Raw genomic sequence first — 19,015 nt, 5'->3', positions numbered from 1 at the left:
CTTCACAGGCCTATTTGACTTTTCCGACAGCAGCTCCCTTTCCGGCAGCTATTATCCCCCTACTTCTGGATGCAAGGGATAGTTTTTTTTCTCCAGAGACTCTTCTATGTTGTAGCGGCGTACTGCTACAGATCGATCTTCTCCGGTTTTCATTCCCACCAAACATCGTCTTCTTTCTGTCAAGAGAATTCTTGATGGGTATTGACTATGGCTACTTCGAAGTTTTATTTCCAGCCTTCACAACGGCTGTGTGGCGACGCTATCTCTCTCCCCCTCGCCGCATAGACGTTGGCTGCTCTGCCTCTTCCTCGACGATTCTCTCCTTGATTCAGAGATGAATCGTTCGACAGTGGCTGCTCCTCTCGTCCATCATCATGTTGCTGATTTTTGTTGTGTTTTTTCTCAACGACGTGCTGTTCCTCGTTGTCTGGATTCCAAGGCCGTTGTCATTGCCTTGGCTACCACCGCTGCTCTCTGCTGCTGGTGGGGTCGCTGCTGTCGTATTTCCAGCTGCTTGGTGTCTGTCGCCCCGCCTAGGCCAGCCGGCGCCGCTGTTCGAAGACCCGAAGCTAAGCTATCTCTCTTTGATGACAGTTGGATTGAGGCTCTTAACTTGATTTTTGCAATCCTTTCATTCTCTCCCTACTCTCGGTTTGAATGTGAAAAGGGATAGGTGGGAATGTAATAGTTATAACAGGATATTGATATTTTGGTGCAATAACAACGATTGACCGAAAGAAACTTCTCTCTCTCTGTTGTTTTTTTTTTTGGTTTTGAACAAACTAACGAAGGATCGTTAGCTGTTCTGATACCATGTTGAAAAATAAAATGCGGAAATTAAAACTCAATAACTCTTGAAGACTATACATTGTGATTGATTTTAATTGTTATTTGAGATACATTCTACGTCTTTATTTATAGGATTAGAGAATTAAAGTGCCTAGGGACTTGAGACTCTACCATAATAATACATATTCCCTTAAGACCCCTAAAGTTACTCTTTCCCACAATCTTGAGACTCTCATATTCTATTTCCAACAATTATAATGTCTAGTTCCTTAAATGCGAATTCACTGCGGGAGACCGATGGGAAGGAGGAGGTACTGACTACATGGGATCCTAGGGCTTTTGTTGGAAACTCTTGTTTTGAGACGATAGAGGAGCACAATGATGAGATTGTGACAGACATGAGAGAATCTCAGTAAGGTTAGGGAAAATATGAGAGCTAATGGTGGACTTAGGGAGGACGAGTTTCCATTGATAACTGATGGCGGCATAGCCACGGAGACATACTATCCATATACCAGCATTGCGGCCACTTGTGCGATCTATCTGCATTTGGCCAGAGTAGTGTCCATCGATTTGTATGACGATGATGCCGTGACAAAGGGAATTGTCAATAAGATGAATAACAAGAAGAAGGGTCAGCCCTGTGATAGTAGATGGGTGAATCCACCAACACCACCAAGTCTAGATCAGAATTCTGATGTGGATTCCATGATAGCCACACTCGAGGAGTTTATTGAGATTCCAACGTCGTGCTTGTTATGCATAGGACTCAATCATGTTGTTCATCTTACGAAAGGGAGCATGAGCTTGCACAAGGATCATCTCCATAATTACCACTTCAAGTTAAATTCGAGGTTGGGTTATCATTTGCTTGATCGAAAGTTGTTGGGCTCAAACCGGCTGTACTTGATGAGGAAGATTAAGTTCGACGTTGGTGCGGTGGATTTTGATGATTCTATTTCCACTGACGTTTCTTCTTGTGAGAGTAACATATTTTGTGGGAATGATAGAAATTTGGTCGCAAATACACCATTTGTTGAGAAGAAAGTGTTGGAGTTTAATGTACTTGATGTGTGCTTTGATGGTGCCGAGGGACTTGAGGTTGAAAATGGAATAAAAGATATGGTGGTGTGTGATAGTGAAGGGCTTAAAGATTGCTGCAATGGAGATTTTTTGGAGCGGCCTAAATTTCTTGATGGTGAACTCCATGACTTAGTTGGGGAGGCGTCTATGTCAACACTTGGTGGTATCTTAGTTGAAAGGCAATGTTGTCATCTGACGAGGTTCCTAACCATTACTCTGGAGGAGTTAGCAAGAGATAAACAACACTCGTCGGCAGGGGGAGTTGATAGGGATCTCACGTTGCCTGACCCATCACCAAATACCATCAGTCATATCTCCTCAATAATCAACATGGCATATCTTTTCCTATTTAGCATATCTTTTTGATTTAGCATATCTTTTAGTTATCTTTATTTATTTGATAAAGCTTTTATTTAATTATCTATCTTGATTAGCAAGATAAGTTTTAGTATAAATAATAGACTTCTATAGTATTTTCATCATTGAGAACGTGTGTGCTCAATCCCGATGTTCTATCATGTACACATGGTTGTGCTGATGCATAAGAAAAGGGCATGATGCATCTTGTTATTACAAAACATTTGCGCCAAAATCTGTGTATATTATTACACAAAAACTTGATCAGAATTTAGAGAAGAAACGAGAGAGGTTGGGATCGTCCGACATCAATGATTCCCACAATTCTGGGTTCAACTTTATCTTACAGTGTCGAGGCACAGCCAAATCCACATCCACAGGAAGTTTATTTATCAATCTTGGGCACTTTGTTATGGTGATATCTTCAATGGAGTTGCCAATGATGGCTGCTGTTCCCTTGTATAGGCTCTTCAGTTTCAGAAGCCCATACAAGTTCAACCGTCTCAATTTGGGCAGGGTTAGGCTAGGACTTCCTTCATCATCAAACACGTATTCTAGTTCTCCACACTCACTTATATCAATAACTTCAAGGTTGGGAGCTCTAGATAGTATCCCCACCTTCCTTAGTCTTGGCAGCCCATATAACTAGGCCTGAAAATTTTAATCCGAGGGTTTCGGGTATTCCCGACCCAGTCCCAGTACCCAACGGGTTATGGGTACCCGAAACCCGAAATAATGGGTTCGGGTACGGGTTTGGGTAGTTAATGTTAGGATTTTTCGGGTTTAGGGTACCCGAAACCCGTATTAGGGTATCCGACTAATACCCAATTAAACCCGATTAATTATGTATTTGTGATAAATATTTTTATTTAGTATAGGGCCTATGACCCGTAAGGTAAATCTAGGGTAACTTTATTTAATCACATGTAGATTTATAAATTTTTCGTATGCTTCACCTTTTCAAGTTTCCTTCACGCCGCTGCTGCTGCTCTCTTTTTGCCGTTTGCTCTCTTCTTTACATTCGTGTTCGGTTCATGTTGCATTATTTATGTTCTTCCTTGTTATCTTTTGAAAATATATAGTTAATTAGTTATGTTTTTTCCATTTTATTTACATGTTAATTTAATGTCTTAAAAAGTTATTTTAATCTCTTTTATAATCTCTTTTATATTTCAATTTATACCAAAAAAAAATTTATTTTAAAATTAAGTAGTGTCTATTTGTCTAAGGTCTATTTTATATAATATTGAATTATAGTCAATAAATAGTATAAGTATTGTGTGATTTTTAATAATTTCTATTCTCATCACAATTTAATTTATATAAAAGAATAAATTTTAAATATAATAATTCCGGGTTTATGGGTACCCGATTAGTTGGGTTCGGGTACCCGCATCGGGTATTAGGGTACCCGAATTCACATACGGGTCGGGTATTGGGTATGATATTTTTGAGATTTCGGGTTCGGGTACCCGAGTTTTCGGGTTTGGGTACCCGCGGGTACCCGAACTTTCACCCCTACATATAACCATAAGGTTTTTAATTTAGGGAGGGTGAGGGAACTTGACGAAAATGTATACAAGAGTGAAATTCCTTTGATTCACTATTGAATACAGATAAAATCGAATTATATCATTAAAAAAAATAATTAATCTGAATTTGATCTATTTTTTAATTGATGAGATCACTTCGATTCCTTTTAATTTATTTGGTTTCAATATTTATGAGTCTTTTTCGATGAACAATTCGTCCAAATATAGACGTGGAATTATTAATTGCATGATACCATAATTATACTTGATTAACGGGGCAAACGAGGCCGGTCTTCTTAATATTAAATGTGGTGATAATTAATTTAATAAATATTCAAAAATGTTAATAGCTTGGTTATTTATTTTAATTTAGTTTTGTTTTAAACTGTAGTTAGAATTAATAAAAGCATAACTAGAAAAATAAAATTTTTAAAAATGATTATTTTGAGTATAAATTATTGTGACAGAATAGAGAAATTGTGTAATTGAGACAAACAGAAACGCAAAGAGACACAGATTTGTGTTGGCTACGTCAACGGGCAGGAAAGAAGAACTGATTGTATTCAGATTGTTTTCGTATTATAGGGTTTATTGTCCTACTTCTATATAAATAAGCACACAGACGAAGGGGTAGCGGCAAACAATACAGATTCAAGAGATACTAATAAATATTACTATTAAATTTTTTTCAACCCTACAAGTTTTATTTTCTGGGTACGTCATTGGTATTGTTGGCCATATCTTACAAAGAAAAATCTCGAAGAAGTTCTCACCTACCTAGAAGAATGAAATGAAATCACAGCTATTTGGCACGTAAACGAAAAATATTTCTTTTTGTTTCTATTCATTTTCAAATAAAGTACACCAATACAATAGTAAATTGGAATGTAACGAGAGATTATAAGCCCTACTTTGGACCTAATTCCGACTACTCAAATGTTTTATATCTTTATAGATATGCAACAACACAACTGGTAAGAGACTCCCTCTCCTAACGAAGCAAAATCCGTCTGTTAACGTATGAAACACAATAATCCGGCGCCCTAGACGAAGGGTCGGCTGTCAAACAATAAAATTGGCGCGAGGAGATCTCCGTCGGCAGTGGAATAGGGTTGAGTTGTGTTACGCAAGTAATTTGGGCAAATAATTCTTCATTAATTGAATAACGAAATTAATGAAAGCCCTATTTATAACCTCTAAGGACTCTAGGGTTGGTTCGACTTAACCTATACATCTGGAAAGAACCAACGAAGAAAAACCTGACGGAGCTTATAAATTCAATAAAAATAAGTTCGACAAAAGAAAAATTAATCACAAAATAGATATTCAACATAACTAAATAATAAAGTAAAATACTAAGTACTCCTCGCCCTCCTTCGCCTACTTGGCGAAGAAGTATTGGAGACGGTCCGACGGCTTGAGCTGGTCTCTATAGGCTGGAGCTGTCTGTCTTCCCACCAGTGCCTCCTTTGATGCTACCGTCAGCTACTCTTCCTCCGGTTCCTCCTCAGTAGGTGCCTCTACTTCCCTCGCCTTATCCAACTCTGCCGGCGGGTTTATAGTGTTCGTAACAACAACACAAACACAATTAAAATGAGAAAATAATTATACATTCGAAAGTAACCAAACACAAACTCCTCAAATCAATGTTCGTCAAGAATACCTTCATATATGTGCACTGTGCACATGCATATCTAATCCAAATATAGATCCATCAACTTCTTCTGATTTGAAAAGTTGTTGCTGCAAAAAAAAATGTTTATGGAAATGAGTATATTTCAAGTCAAGTTCCACATATAGACATATTTTGAGTGAGGGATTTATTTTCATCATTCTGAACAAATGTATCCATCGATACATCAACCTATTAAATTTTACCAGATTGAAATTCCAGAAAGATAAGCTACACTACATACAAGAATCAAACCCCATTACCTTCTACAATTGTTGTATAGATACGGTGTAGACCGGCCGCTGCTTCAATCATATTGATTCTTTCATCTGCTGAATGGGCTAAACATTTCATTGCCAATTGAAATATTGACAACAAACAATGCTCCTTTGAAGAGTGATGTTGATCTTTCGTTGATAACAGAGCAGACACCACAATTTTAGCTGCTGCATTTTGCTCTAATGCTTCACTTACCCACTCCTTTAAACCCATTTCTTCACCGAACATTTCATCCGTTGGCTTCTTTCCAGTGAACATCTGTAGCATCAGTATCCCAAAACTGTATACATCCCCTTTTATTGACACTTTGCCATCCATTCCAAACTCTAATTGTAACACACGCATTCAACATTTTGTTAGGATTAGATAAAACATTTCTATATGATGAAATATAAGTTGAAAGAGTAAGCATAATGCATGCATCACCTGGTGCTGCGTAGCCAACAGTTGCCATTGTTTGTGTTTGAATAGTTGTCTCTCCTCCATCAAAAAGCTTTGAAATTCCAAAATCAGCAAGATGAGCAACCATGTCTTGATCAAGCAACACATTACTTGGCTTTATATCACAATGAACAACTGGGAACGTAAGACCATGGTGAAGATATTCCAAAGCAGCCGCAACATCAATTGCTATTTTTAGTCTCTGTATAAGATCCAAACCACCCTTATTGGAATGCAGCCATTTATCCAAGCTCCTATTTGGCATGTATGCCAGAATCAATGCTTTAAACTCCATATTACAACAGCATCCAATAACTCGAACTAAGTTTCTGTGTCGAATGTTGCTTAATATAGCAGTTTCCGCATCAAAGCTCTTTGCCGCTCCTTGTAATTCCAAGTGGAACACTTTTACTGCAACTTTTAACCCATCGAAAAGTGTTGCTTCGAATACTGAACCAAAACTACCTCTACCAAGTAGGTTGATTTCACTAAATGAACTTGTTCCTTGTTCAAGTTCTTTATAAGAAATTCTTTTGCATTCAGTAGTTCCCAGTGGAATGTCAGCAGGGAGTGCTACTTTTTTCCGTTTGCGCATTGTTATGAGAACAAGCATTACAAACACCATGATGACAGCTAAAATCACTGAAGACACCACAAGTTTCTTTAACCATGATCTATGATTTTTTCCTGAGCAGGGCGAAACTTGAAATGTTATTGGACCACAGAGAGCTAAGTTGTGGGAAAAAGAAGAGGCATTGAAGTTACGAAAACAACCCCCATCTGGAATTTCACCCTCCAGTTTATTGTTGGAAACATTAAAATTTTCAAGAAAAGGAAGGTTTTCTATGGATTTGGGTATTGATCCGGAAAGATTATTGTAGGATAAATCCAATCTTATCAAACCCTTAACCTTTCCCAATGAATGAGGAATGGATCCACTAAACAAATTATTTGATAAATCAAGAAATTCTAAAGATTCACAACCATCAATTGAGCTGGGAATATCGCCTGAAAATTGATTCGAAGACAAATCCAAAGAATTTATCGACTTTAATTTGCCAAGCTGATATGTCAATTGACCGCTCAAGGAATTGGAGGACAAATTCAAAGAAATGAGATCTTTAAGAGACCACAACTTGGGAGGAATGACTAAATTCAACTGGTTGGAACCTATATCAATCACTCTCAAGGATTTAACATCACCCAAACAATCAGGTATTGTACCCACAAGCATGTTACTAGCAAGGACAAACTCCCCCAAACTATTCATTCTACAAACATTGTTAGGGATAGGCCCTGCCAATTGATTGCCACTAAGATTTATGCTTTGGAGTTTCGTCAATTTCCCAATTGTTGGTGGAATTTGTCCCCTCAGTTGATTCCCATCCAAATAAATGTATAGCAAACTAGTTAAGTTTCCTACTTGAGAAGGAATGACACCCTTGATGTTGCATTGTCGTGCTTCAAAAGTCAAAAGAGAAGATGAAAAATTCCCAAATGAAGAAGGTAGGATGCCACTAAGTGGATTACCCGACACTCCCAACCTATCCAAATATCGACAATTCGTTAATGAAGAGAGAAATGTCAATTCTTGGGTTGGGAATTTTGCTCCACTCAAATTATTTTCCGAAAGGAGAAGACACTGAAGGTGCTTCAAATTTCCAAAGTGTGGTATGGAGCCACTAAATGAGTTGGTAGACATATCCAAGTGTGTAAGTTTAGAAGCATTGGTAATAGAGTTTGGAATCGGGCCACTGAGTCTGTTACTAGTAACATAAAGTCCTTCAAGGTTAATAAGTGAACGACCTATGTCTGAAGGAAGAGTACCAGACAACTCATTGAATGAAACTGCTAAATTTGTCAATGTTGATATGTTGAATATTGAAGATGGGATGGATCCATGTAAAATATTGTTAGACACAGAGAATAATTCGAGTCTTGGCAGAGTGCCAATCTCTTGTGGTAATTCACCTGCGGTACATATCGACATAAATCAGGTAATAACATTGGATATATAAATTCTATAAATGATATAATAATTTGAATTTGGAGACATAAAGTTCTAGTTAGTTTTCATTTTTCTTAACAGGATGTATTTGCTAAAGATTTTTTGTCAACATAAAAAAATTTAAATGTGCACAGTTGAAAAAGTGGAATGTTGACTGTTGGATATTAGTTAAGCATTCAATTCTCTAAGTTCAAGTTGCAAAGATGAGTTCCCATTAGATACGATAAAACAAAATAAAACTACAACTCTCTTAATATGCTCATGATTTAAAGTAATAGTGAGAGTTTTAATTTTATCCTAATCCTAAATGTCTATAGTATAATAATTTGTGTTTGATTTAGTTTTTTTAAAAGTAACTGTAGAAAAGTAAAAAAAAATGAATATTTATACATAAAAATATAATAATTAACCTGACCAAATTAGTGGAACATGTATCCTACTTTTATATATTAATTTTTATAGTAAAATGTGAGTGCGAATGGTTAGTGGAATGTCCGGTCCATTATCAAAAGTTATACTCCCTCCATCCCTCTGAAGTAGAGGTGTTTCATTTTCAGCACTCGTTTTGAAAAAATAATAATAAATAATTAAAATAGAGATAAAGTAAAATAAGATAAAGAATAATATTGAGATGACTCTTCTCTATATTATTCTTTTTTCTTATTTTACTCTCTTTACACTTTAACTATTTACTAGTATAATCTATCCTAATCTAAAGTGACAGTTTAGTGAAAAGACATTTTTATCCTTTTTGAAGGGAAAATGTAAAGGTATTTTATTTATCCTTTTGATCATTTTAAAAAATGGCAACTATTGGACAGAAAAGAGACAGATATTATTGGATACAAATTTGACCAATGAAATACAGAAAAATTAGCTTCTCCAAGAAGTTTAGGACATTTATATAGACGTAACATTAATTGAATCTACAATTTTTTTGGACTGATTTTCTGATTTTTGATTGCAACATAGCAGGGTGCTTGGAATCCGGCGACAACTCCGATAAGAGGGCGGCAGGCTGAGGGAGACGGGGCGGTGGCGGCAAGGTAGCAGCTGGCCGAGAGGATTCGAAGGATACGGAATGAGAAAGATTGGAGGAAAGTTGAGAAGACGAGAAAGAAGAGGAAGGAGAGAGAGAAGTACGGCGGCGGCGGCAGATTCATTCAAAGATCTGATCTTTCTCGCTGGAGAATAAGAAAAAGGAGAGGAAAAGAGAAAAGTGCCGGAGTTAGGAGATGAGGGAGCTGGCGGGTGAGGCGGCCAGAAGCTGGTGTTCAGCACGACGGTGAGCCCGGCGGCGGCTGAGGCACGGCTGTGTGTTGAAGGGGCGCAAGCTGGAGGTACTACTGCGGCGACATGGAGATTGTTGTTCGGTGGGCCGACGGACAAGAGGAGGTGCCCGGCGGTGGCTGCAAGTTGGTGTTTAGCGGGTTCCACCAATTAGAGGGAGAGATAGAGAAGGAAATGAGGGAATGAAGGAACCAGTTGGCGCTGCTCACCGGCTAGGTGTGTGAGGCGGCGGCGGTTAATGGGGAGAGACGGTGAGAGAGAGTGAGAGTGGCGCATCATTAGTTAGGGTTTCATAAAATGTGGTTGTTGTATACTAATTGGGCTCTAATTTGGGCTTTTAGTGTAGGATATAATTTCAGCCAGTATAGAATTTTATAATTAATATTTTTATTTACTTAAATAGCATTTTAATTTGGATGTTGAACTCTATTATTATTATTATTATACTTTAAATGGTTCTAATTTAGACTTCTAAATTATTGTATTTTATATATTATATATTTTATTAAGTTAAATTATTTTTTAATTGAATAATTTGAGTTTTAAATTTGGCTGTCATGACTATAATATTATTATGTTTTATTTGACTACTAAATACTATTTATTCGTTCAAATAGTTTGTTTTTATTTTTTCGTAAATAGTAGTATTATATATTTTTTTTATTTGTATGTCTTATTCTATATCATTTACATATCTTCTCTTTTGTTATTTAAAATACTTTATTTTATACTACCACACTCATATCAAATATTAAAATAGTATACAATCATCTGCTAAAATATGAAATGTTTCTATTCTTTTTACTTCTCAAAAATTTGAAATATGTTTATATTAAATTCAAATGTGGCTAAACCAAGTAATTATGGAACACCAATATATAATGATATAAAGTGAAACTAAATTAATATCATTATCAAACAAATAACAATATTGCATAACATTAATTGTTGTTGTGTACTTTTATTTGACTACTACTCCCTCCGTTTAATATAGTTGAGGCAGAACTTTTAGGCATGGAGTTTTGGAAATGAATGTTGAGTGTGTTAAATAAATAAATAAAAAAGTAAGAGAGAGGAAAAGGTAGAGAGAATAAAGTATAAAGTGAATAAAGTAGAGAGAATAAAGTAAAAGAGAGTAAAGTAAGAAAGAGAAAAAAATTACCATATATGGAAATGACTCAACTATGAAGAAACTTCCCGAAATGGTAAAATGACTCAACTATGGCGAAACGTAGGGAGTACTATTTATTAAATTCAATATAATATGTTTATTTATTTGACTACTATTTATTCGTTCAAATAGCTTGCTTTTTTTATTCTTTTGTAAATAGTAGTATTACATTTTTCTTTATTTGTATGTCTTATTCTATTTCATCCACACATCTCCTCTTTTGTTATTTCTTTTATTTTATACTACACTCATATCAAATAGTAGTAAAATAGTATATAATCATCTACTAAAATATGAAATGTTTCATTGAGAGTGAGTTGAGAGAAGTACAATAGTACAAATTTTTTATTGTTGTTTATAATATTACAAATACTTATTTTAATTAGTTCTTATCTGTATATATTTTTTATACTTATTTACTCTATATTATTTATTTTAAATTAATAAATCTTCATTATTTAAAAATCTTTGGTCATGTGCATAGCACAGGTGTTAACACTAATTTTTTTAAAACGAGAGCTGAAAATAAAACGGCTCTATTGCAGAGGGACGGAGGGAGTAAAAAGTAAGTGTGACAAGTATTGACGGATGAAAAAAAAATAGAGCTAATGACAGAGAGGATATTTTTTATTTGATTCAATTCAATTTTCAATTTTCGATGAAATCTGCCCAATCCCGCACTAAATAGTTTATATTTCAAAGTCTAACATATCTCAAAATTGATTTGTAGTGATTGTTGAGCAAATCAAGTACCTGACAAATTATTGTGAGATAAACTCAAGACTCTCAAAGAAGAGATGTTGAAGATTGAAGATGGAATATCCCCGGTTAGAGAAGCACCGCCAATGCTTAATGTCTCTAGTCTTGTGAGATTTCCAATTTCTCGTGGAAGTCCTCCTGATCATTATATATCACAAAATCAATTTCATATAACTGTATTACTTGAAAGGAAGAAGAGATGTTTATACCTCTAAAACCTTTATTGTACCCCAACGACAACCTTGTAAGAAAGCTCAGTCTTCCAATTTCACATGGAATGTTACCACTGAAATTGTTGTAGGATAATGACAACACCTCAAGATGTATGCATTTCCATATGTTTGACGGAATATCCCCTCCAAGTCGGTTGTGATCAAGATACAATATTTGGATGTTGGGCATATTGTCACACATATCACTTGGTAGCAAACCTGATAGGCTATTATTTCCAATATCAATTTCTCTAATGGAAGAAACATTGAAAATAGTATGTGGAATGGAACCACTCAACTGGTTACTATACATATAGAATGTTTCCAGTTGAGGTAAACTGCCCAACCATGTTGGTATTTCTCCAGTGAATGAATTGTCTCCCACATTCATCATTTTTAAACGACGCAGTTTAGAGAGCTCAAAGGGTAAGCTCCCCGTGAAACTGTTGGAGCTAATGTCCAAATATCTCAGAAACGTTAGGTTTCCTAGATGTGGAGCAATAGTTCCAGAAAGGCCATAGCCAAAGAGATTGAGAGCAGTGACGCGGGAATGCTTGAGGCCGCACGACACACCAATCCAATCACAAACAGGTGTGTTTTGTGACCAATTGAAGGCATAAGGGTGGGAAATGATGGAGTTTTTGAAGGAAAGAAGTGCATTTTGGTCGGTGGCAGGATCAAAAGAGAGGGTAAAGCTACTTAATAACAAGATTGAAAGAGCAAAGGAAAAGGTAAAACTCTCCATTGATTTTCTGCTCTGTTTCATTTGGTTCTCTGCCCTCTTATCACAGATACTTCACTACTTATTATGTATGGTGTGTGGGTTGGTTAAATAAACCGTTGAATATTCCACGGTTGTGTAAAGAGAAAACCGAAACTCCTATATAAATTTCATGGGATATTCCATTTAATTATAGTAATATATTTGTATTCTGAGCCTGTTGTTGGTTATGGGCTGCAACTTTAACTGACCCGACAATAAACAAGACAAAAACAATTTTACTTATTTTAATTTAATTTGTTAGGATTGACTTTATATTAGTCTTCGATGAACTATTTGGTCCAAATATACATGAGGTGTTTATATGATTGCATGTTTTTTTAAAGCAGTTTCAACTGCACTGTAAAGTTCTTTACTTACACATAATTTATTGAAATACAAATATTAAGTTTTTCAAACCAAGGTATTTTTAGTGGTAAAATTATTAAGATTTTACTTCCCATTCACAACTGATGTTATTCGAAGAGATACTAGACAACTGTCTGTAAAGCTATTAGTAGCGTTGTTACGTTATATTCACATAATATCGAAAAAGAAAGCAAATAAAAGATTCATTTATAAGTATTGACACTGTGTAAATTGAAATAAACACTAGGAGTCCCATTTATTTAATTTGGTCCATCCGTAAATAAGAGTCCCGGTTTATATAAGTGGTAAAGAGACTCACAATATTCCACCAACTCATTCTACTCACATATCATTTAAAACTAATATATAAAAATGAGACCTATATTTCACTAACTTTCTTCCACCCACTTGTCTTAACATTTCTTAAAACTCGTGTCGAAAATAAATGAGACTTCTGTTCGCGGACGGATAGTACTTTTGTTCAATCAAATTATTTTTCGTTTCACATATTTTCTACACACGAAGGAAACTTGCATGTCACATTAATGTCACTGTACCTGTACGTTTCTACAAATCCACAACATGATCAATTTGGAATGTAGAGAATTTATTTCTATTACATGTGGTTAGAATTCAAATGATATGACCCCTCCATTATTGCTATTACAAGTGGATGGAATTAATTTTACAATTGTAAAGATAGATAAAACGTAAAAATAATTAACTTTACCATATTATTATATTTTTTATCTTTATACAATTATAATTGACTAGACATACAATGACAGTATGTCCGGTATACAAACGAAATTGTACACGGTGTTAAGAGGGAGTGGATTACGAATTCATATTTGCCACATTTGGATAAAAATAGGGTTTGTAGATAATATTAATTATTTAATCATTACACTATTGCAATTACAACCCTCCTTTTTACTTGTAGCAAAATAGACTTGTTTTAAAAGTTCCGATGACTAAGAAAATAAATTGACCAGGATATTTATATCTCGGCAAGAAATGTGTTTGAGAAATTAGGGCATCGTGGAAAAAATCACACCTCGTCAGCTGTCATGATTGCGACATTTTTTTGTACATGTTTGTTTTGCAACAAATAAGAAAAAATGTTGATATATTGCAAGTTATACAACTTGCTAATATTAAAACTTAATTTGGTGGTTTTTTAGCAATTAATCAGGTATAAATTAATTTGTGTGCAGCTAAAACATAAATGTACATTGCATCATTTTAATTGAATTAAATTGTTATTCACTATTTATTATTTGTATGATCCCACCAAAATATCTTAAAGTTACTTGAGTAATACTAATTCAATCAAAATATTTTTAGCCACGTATATTTTGGATTTTGTATTGAGAAATAATAACAAAATTTGGAGTAGGTTAAAAACAAATGAAAACAATTGCCAAACTGTTGTTTCGTTATCAATGTCGCATACAATGTAGGATTGATTATTTAGGATGTTTCCACGAAAATATCATAAAGTTTCTTGAGTGATACTAGTAAACATAATAATTCAACCAAATTATTGTTAGCCACGTATATTTAATACTGAGAACGATTACAAAATTTAGAGTAGGTTAAGAAAACAAAAGAAAACAATTTCCACGGTTCATGCGTTATCAATGGAGCAAACGATATGGGTCATCGTCGTCAACTCAACCTGTCATTTCTATATTTTTTTAAAATAAGGCAAACAATTTTACCAACGCTACAAATAATTTATCTTTTAAAAATACAGAAAGTGAGATTCAATTACTTACGTTAAAAAGTTTTAAACAATAACAACAATTTAGAATACAAAACAAAGCGTCTAAATTAAAGCCAATTTACTTAATTTTTTGTTGTCCTCTAATTTTAACGTCCTTTTATTTTGGTTGGGACACCAGCAATAAGGACGCATTTAAAAAGCGTGAATGGTATATTTAAGAGCACAAATTAACATCCTTAATTGCATTAAAAAATATTTTTAACGATTTTTTTTTTGTTGTAGTATAAAAGAAACTCTACTTTTGCTGTTAAATAGGCGTCAATTAATTTGTGTGCGTTATCACTGGCGGACACACGTTCAAGAGGGGAGGGGCTTAAGCCCTTCCCAAACTTTTCTTTTTAATATATTTCTATTGTAAAAAATTTCAAATTTTTTTAAAAGTATCTTCAGCTCTCACCAAATTGATGTCGTTAAAGTCTAATTGTTGGAGATTTAATGGACAGGAGGGGCTGAAAATTAAATATACTGAGAAAATGACCTACATTTTCAATGGCCGCTATGTAGAATTGGGAAGAAGGAGAAGATTAACTATTAAACTTAAATAAATAAAATAATAATAATAGAGTTGAAAATGTCAATTGCCTATTTATTCCTTAATTACGTGGCTGTGGCATGTTTGTATAAAGATAGGGTTTGTAGATAACATTAATTATTTAATCATTACACTGTTGCAATAACAACCCTCCTTTTTATTTGTAGCAAAATAGAGTTGTTTTAAAAGTTCCGATGGCTAAGAAAATAAATTGACCAGGATATTTATATCTCGGCAGGAAATGTGATTGAGAAATTAGGGCATCGTGGAAAAAATCACACCTCGTCAGCTGTCATGATTGCTACATTTTTTTGGACATGTTTATTTTGCAACTAATAAGAAAAAATGTTTATATATTGCAAGTTATCGACACTTAAATTGGTGGTTTTTTAGCAATTAATCAGGTATAAATTAATTTGTGTGCAGCTAAAACATAAATGTACAGTGCATCATTTTAATTGAATTAAATTGTTATTCACTAGTATTTATTATTTGTATGATCCCACCAAAATATTTAAAGTTACTTGAGTAATACTAATTCAATCAAAATATTTTTAGCCACGTATATTTTGGATTTTGTATTGAGAAATAATAACAAAATTTTGAGTAGGTTAAAAACAAATGAAAACAATTGCCAGACTGTTATTTCGTTATGAATGTAGCATACAATGTAGGATTGATTATTTAGGATGTTTCCACGAAAATATTGAAAAGTTTCCTGAGTATTCAACCAAATTATTGTTAGCCACGTATATTTAGCATTGAGGACGATTACAAAATGATAGGTTAAAAAAATAAAAGAAACAATATCCAGGTTGTTATTTCGTTATCAATGGAGCAAACGACGTGGGTCATCGTCGTCAACTCAACTTGTCATTTCTATATTTTTTTAAAATAAGGCAAATAATTTTACCAACGCTACAAAAAATTTATCTTTTAAAGAGTGTAGACTAACAACACGCAATTCGCACTAATAAGTAATAATTCTTCTGTCCCCTTAGATAGGTTATCCGGTCTTCGTTAATTATTTCATTTAATCATTTTCATCTAATCCTTACTAATTGGTCCATTCCATAATTACTATTCTTTTAGTAAAAGAACATTATATTCAACTAACCGATTTTATTTATAATTATAATAAAATTATATCTGAGTAAGAGTCATATATCACTAATCACTTTTATTAACACAGTCAATATTTTCCAAAAATGTGCACCGGTGAACTATGTGATAATTAATGGGACGGGAGAAGGTACAATGTTTAAAATTTAGAACTCCCTTCGTCCTACTGAAGATGAGGTACCATTCATTTTAGTGTGTCTCACTCAAGATGACTCATTGTTGAAAATAGAAACTCTTTTATCTCTATTTTATTCGCCCATTCACTTTATTTTCTCTACCCGATGCACAAAATAAATTGCATAAAATCTCGTGCTGCCAAAGGAAGGGGTCATCTTCTTGGAATGGAATAGAGGGAGTAATAGTTCGTAGTAAGATAGAAAAGATAATTAATTTTCATAAACACATGCAATGCATAAACTTCAAATCATATTCATATTCAATTACTTATTATATAATCTCTGATCAAATTACGGTTCCTAACCTGCGCAACCTTCACAATAATAATAATAATAATAATAATAATAATAATAATAATAATAATAATAATAATAATAATAATAATAATCTACAATAGTGTCAGTCAGAGACGAAGCCAAAAAATTTTTATTGGGGGTCCAAATATTTTTATTGATGACTAAATATCATAAGAAAAAATACTACTTTTTGCATTAATTTAATGATTAAATCTTATGATATTTACTTGTTAATTTTCTATGAATCTTTGAGAACTTTGATTAATTTTCTATGAATCTTTAACAAGAGAACTTTGAGATGGAATTGAATGATAATTATAAAGAAATGAATAAAGATTATGGAGTATATTCTTAGAATAAAATTTATTAATATTATAGTATAAAATATTTTTCATATATAAGGAGTATTATTGAAGTCTAAAAGTATGTAATTTATCAACTATGCATTGTTTAAAATAATCAAATGTTGCAGAGTGACACAAATAATAAGCATTAAAACTAGATTAATTAGTAGATGTGGATGTGTAAAAAAGTAAGAAATTTATGAATGATAAAAATTATACGTAAAAAGGTTTTGCATAGTGGCCAACATGAAAATTTATAAAATGAACAGAATACTATATAAATAACTTGGAAATAAACAAAATATATAAATTGAAAAAATAAATAGAATCAACTTTAGTGGTGTGCATAAAGAAAACTAAGTGAAGGAAGTATATCTAGTGTTTTTGCAAAAGAAAGTGTCAAATGTGGTTCATGGGATTCGAACACAATTCCTAACAGATGAATGGAGGCCACATTGACCAACTGCGCTGGGACTAGTTCAGTGTAATGCTAAAGCATATTATATAATAACAGTTAGGATGGCTGGGGGGCCCAGTGGCTCCCCAGGCCCCAGTGAAGCCAAAAATGGCTTCGTCACTGGTGTCAGTAATTATTTATATGTGCAAACGAAAAAAGTACTTCTGTGTTCATCTACAAATATATAACGATGGATCCAGGATTAGAACACGGGCACATTGGCTTCAATTTAAGGAATCTAATTTCTACATATAGCCCAAATGAGAAAATTGCTTGTTGCGCTTTACCAAAAAATAGAAAAGAGAATTAAAAAAGTAGGGGACAGTAATAAAATAAGTAGCGACATAATAACATATGGTGTAAATACTAATAAGTCAAAATTGGTATGTATGTTATGTGTTTAAATTTCATATTTATATTTTCTATCTTCATTTATATCTTATTCAATTAAATGTTACGGAAACTGAATATAAACTATTAATTGTTGCCACATGCTGCTGCACACTTTCTTTATGGATTGGATTTTAATCGGCAAGATTCGGAATTTCAAGCTCCTATATTTGGCCCCTTTTCTGTAGTCATCAAGATTATGCGAGTGTCAATTTTACAACTCGTTTAATGATGTTGTTGCCGTTGGAGATAACTTGGAGTACAATGGTTTGAATGGAGATATTGGTGACACGGTACATGATCTTAGTTTGGCTGTGGCTACAATGAAAAATGTTGAGCAATATGGGGGAAAAAAAATGATTCAGAGAATCATATTATAGTAGCTTCAAAATATCTCACTTCGGGTGTCAAATTGGAGGTCACTCTTGAGCATTTGTGACAGAAATAAACAGTTTGGTGTCCAAGTTGAGGGAGCTGTGAATACTCGGTTGACGTTTCCTATTGCTGCCCTTCATGAAAGCACAGCACTGGTGGAGTTGGAGCAAGTCATGAATAATTGGAGATATTTTATAGAAATATGCTCGTATCAGATAGAGCCTCCAAATGATTGCCACTAAGATTTATTATTTGGAGTCTCTTCAATTTCCCAATTGCTGGTGGAATTGGTCCAATAAGCTGATTTCCATCCAAATAAATGTACAGCAAACTAGTTAAGTTTCCTACTTGAAAAGGAATGACACCCTTAATGTTGCATTATGATACTTCAAAAGTCAAAAGAGAAAGAAGAAATATTAGCCACCTCATTTACCACATTAGCACAACTCCTCCCATCAAGGACGGAGATAGAATATGCCAAGCCACCGCTTCAGCGGGGGCTTGGCCAGCCGTCCTACTTAATTCACATATGGTGTTTTACTGTTTTTGTTTTGTTTATAAAAAGAGAGAGACTAAAAAAGATACGGAAGAGAGAAAGGGGAAAAGAGGAATAGAGAAGGAGTATAATTATGACCTAGGGAATAGAAACCACTCGTTATATCCCTCTCTTGTTTTGTGTGATTAAGAGGTTGATTATTTCATTTTTTATTTATTGTGAATCGTGATTATTAGTTTAGGAATTACTACCATCTTGTTCTTCTATTTTTAAAAATTGTTTTAAGAATCAATTACTACTCGTATTATTTAAAAT

At 33.9% G+C, this 19,015-nt stretch overlaps 2 protein-coding genes and 1 long non-coding RNA gene across 3 annotated transcripts in view; all 3 read right to left on the bottom strand.

Moving 5' to 3' along the window:
* The window catches only part of LOC125206557 (putative receptor-like protein kinase At3g47110), a 1,426-nt gene extending 1,273 nt beyond the window's left edge, over nucleotides 1-153 (bottom strand). The window contains exon 1 of the mRNA XM_048105803.1: nucleotides 64-153. Within this exon, the coding sequence (XP_047961760.1) occupies nucleotides 64-153 (90 nt within the window). The remainder of the gene's footprint in view (nucleotides 1-63) is intronic.
* Nucleotides 154-4,895: 4,742 nt separating this feature from the next.
* On the bottom strand, nucleotides 4,896-12,382 carry LOC125205850 (putative receptor-like protein kinase At3g47110). The gene is made up of 6 exons (XM_048105005.1): nucleotides 11,591-12,382; nucleotides 11,376-11,519; nucleotides 6,139-8,124; nucleotides 5,697-6,038; nucleotides 5,425-5,504; nucleotides 4,896-5,305 (listed from the first exon to the last, which is right to left on the bottom strand). Exons 1-5 carry the CDS (start codon nucleotides 12,357-12,359, stop codon nucleotides 5,476-5,478), a joined length of 3,270 nt encoding a protein of 1,089 aa, XP_047960962.1. The 5' UTR covers nucleotides 12,360-12,382; the 3' UTR covers nucleotides 4,896-5,305; nucleotides 5,425-5,475.
* Nucleotides 8,973-10,078, bottom strand: LOC125205853. The gene is made up of 2 exons (XR_007173861.1): nucleotides 9,661-10,078; nucleotides 8,973-9,570 (listed from the first exon to the last, which is right to left on the bottom strand). It is a non-coding gene; the product is annotated as an uncharacterized LOC125205853 (long non-coding RNA).
* Nucleotides 12,383-19,015: the final 6,633 nt, after the last annotated feature.

The sequence above is a fragment of the Salvia hispanica genome, chromosome 2 (assembly GCF_023119035.1).
Source record: "Salvia hispanica cultivar TCC Black 2014 chromosome 2, UniMelb_Shisp_WGS_1.0, whole genome shotgun sequence".
In the NCBI taxonomy this organism is placed as follows: domain Eukaryota; kingdom Viridiplantae; phylum Streptophyta; class Magnoliopsida; order Lamiales; family Lamiaceae; genus Salvia; species Salvia hispanica.
The sequence above is the reverse complement of the archived record's forward strand: the minus strand, read 5'-3'. Positions and strand labels throughout refer to the sequence as shown.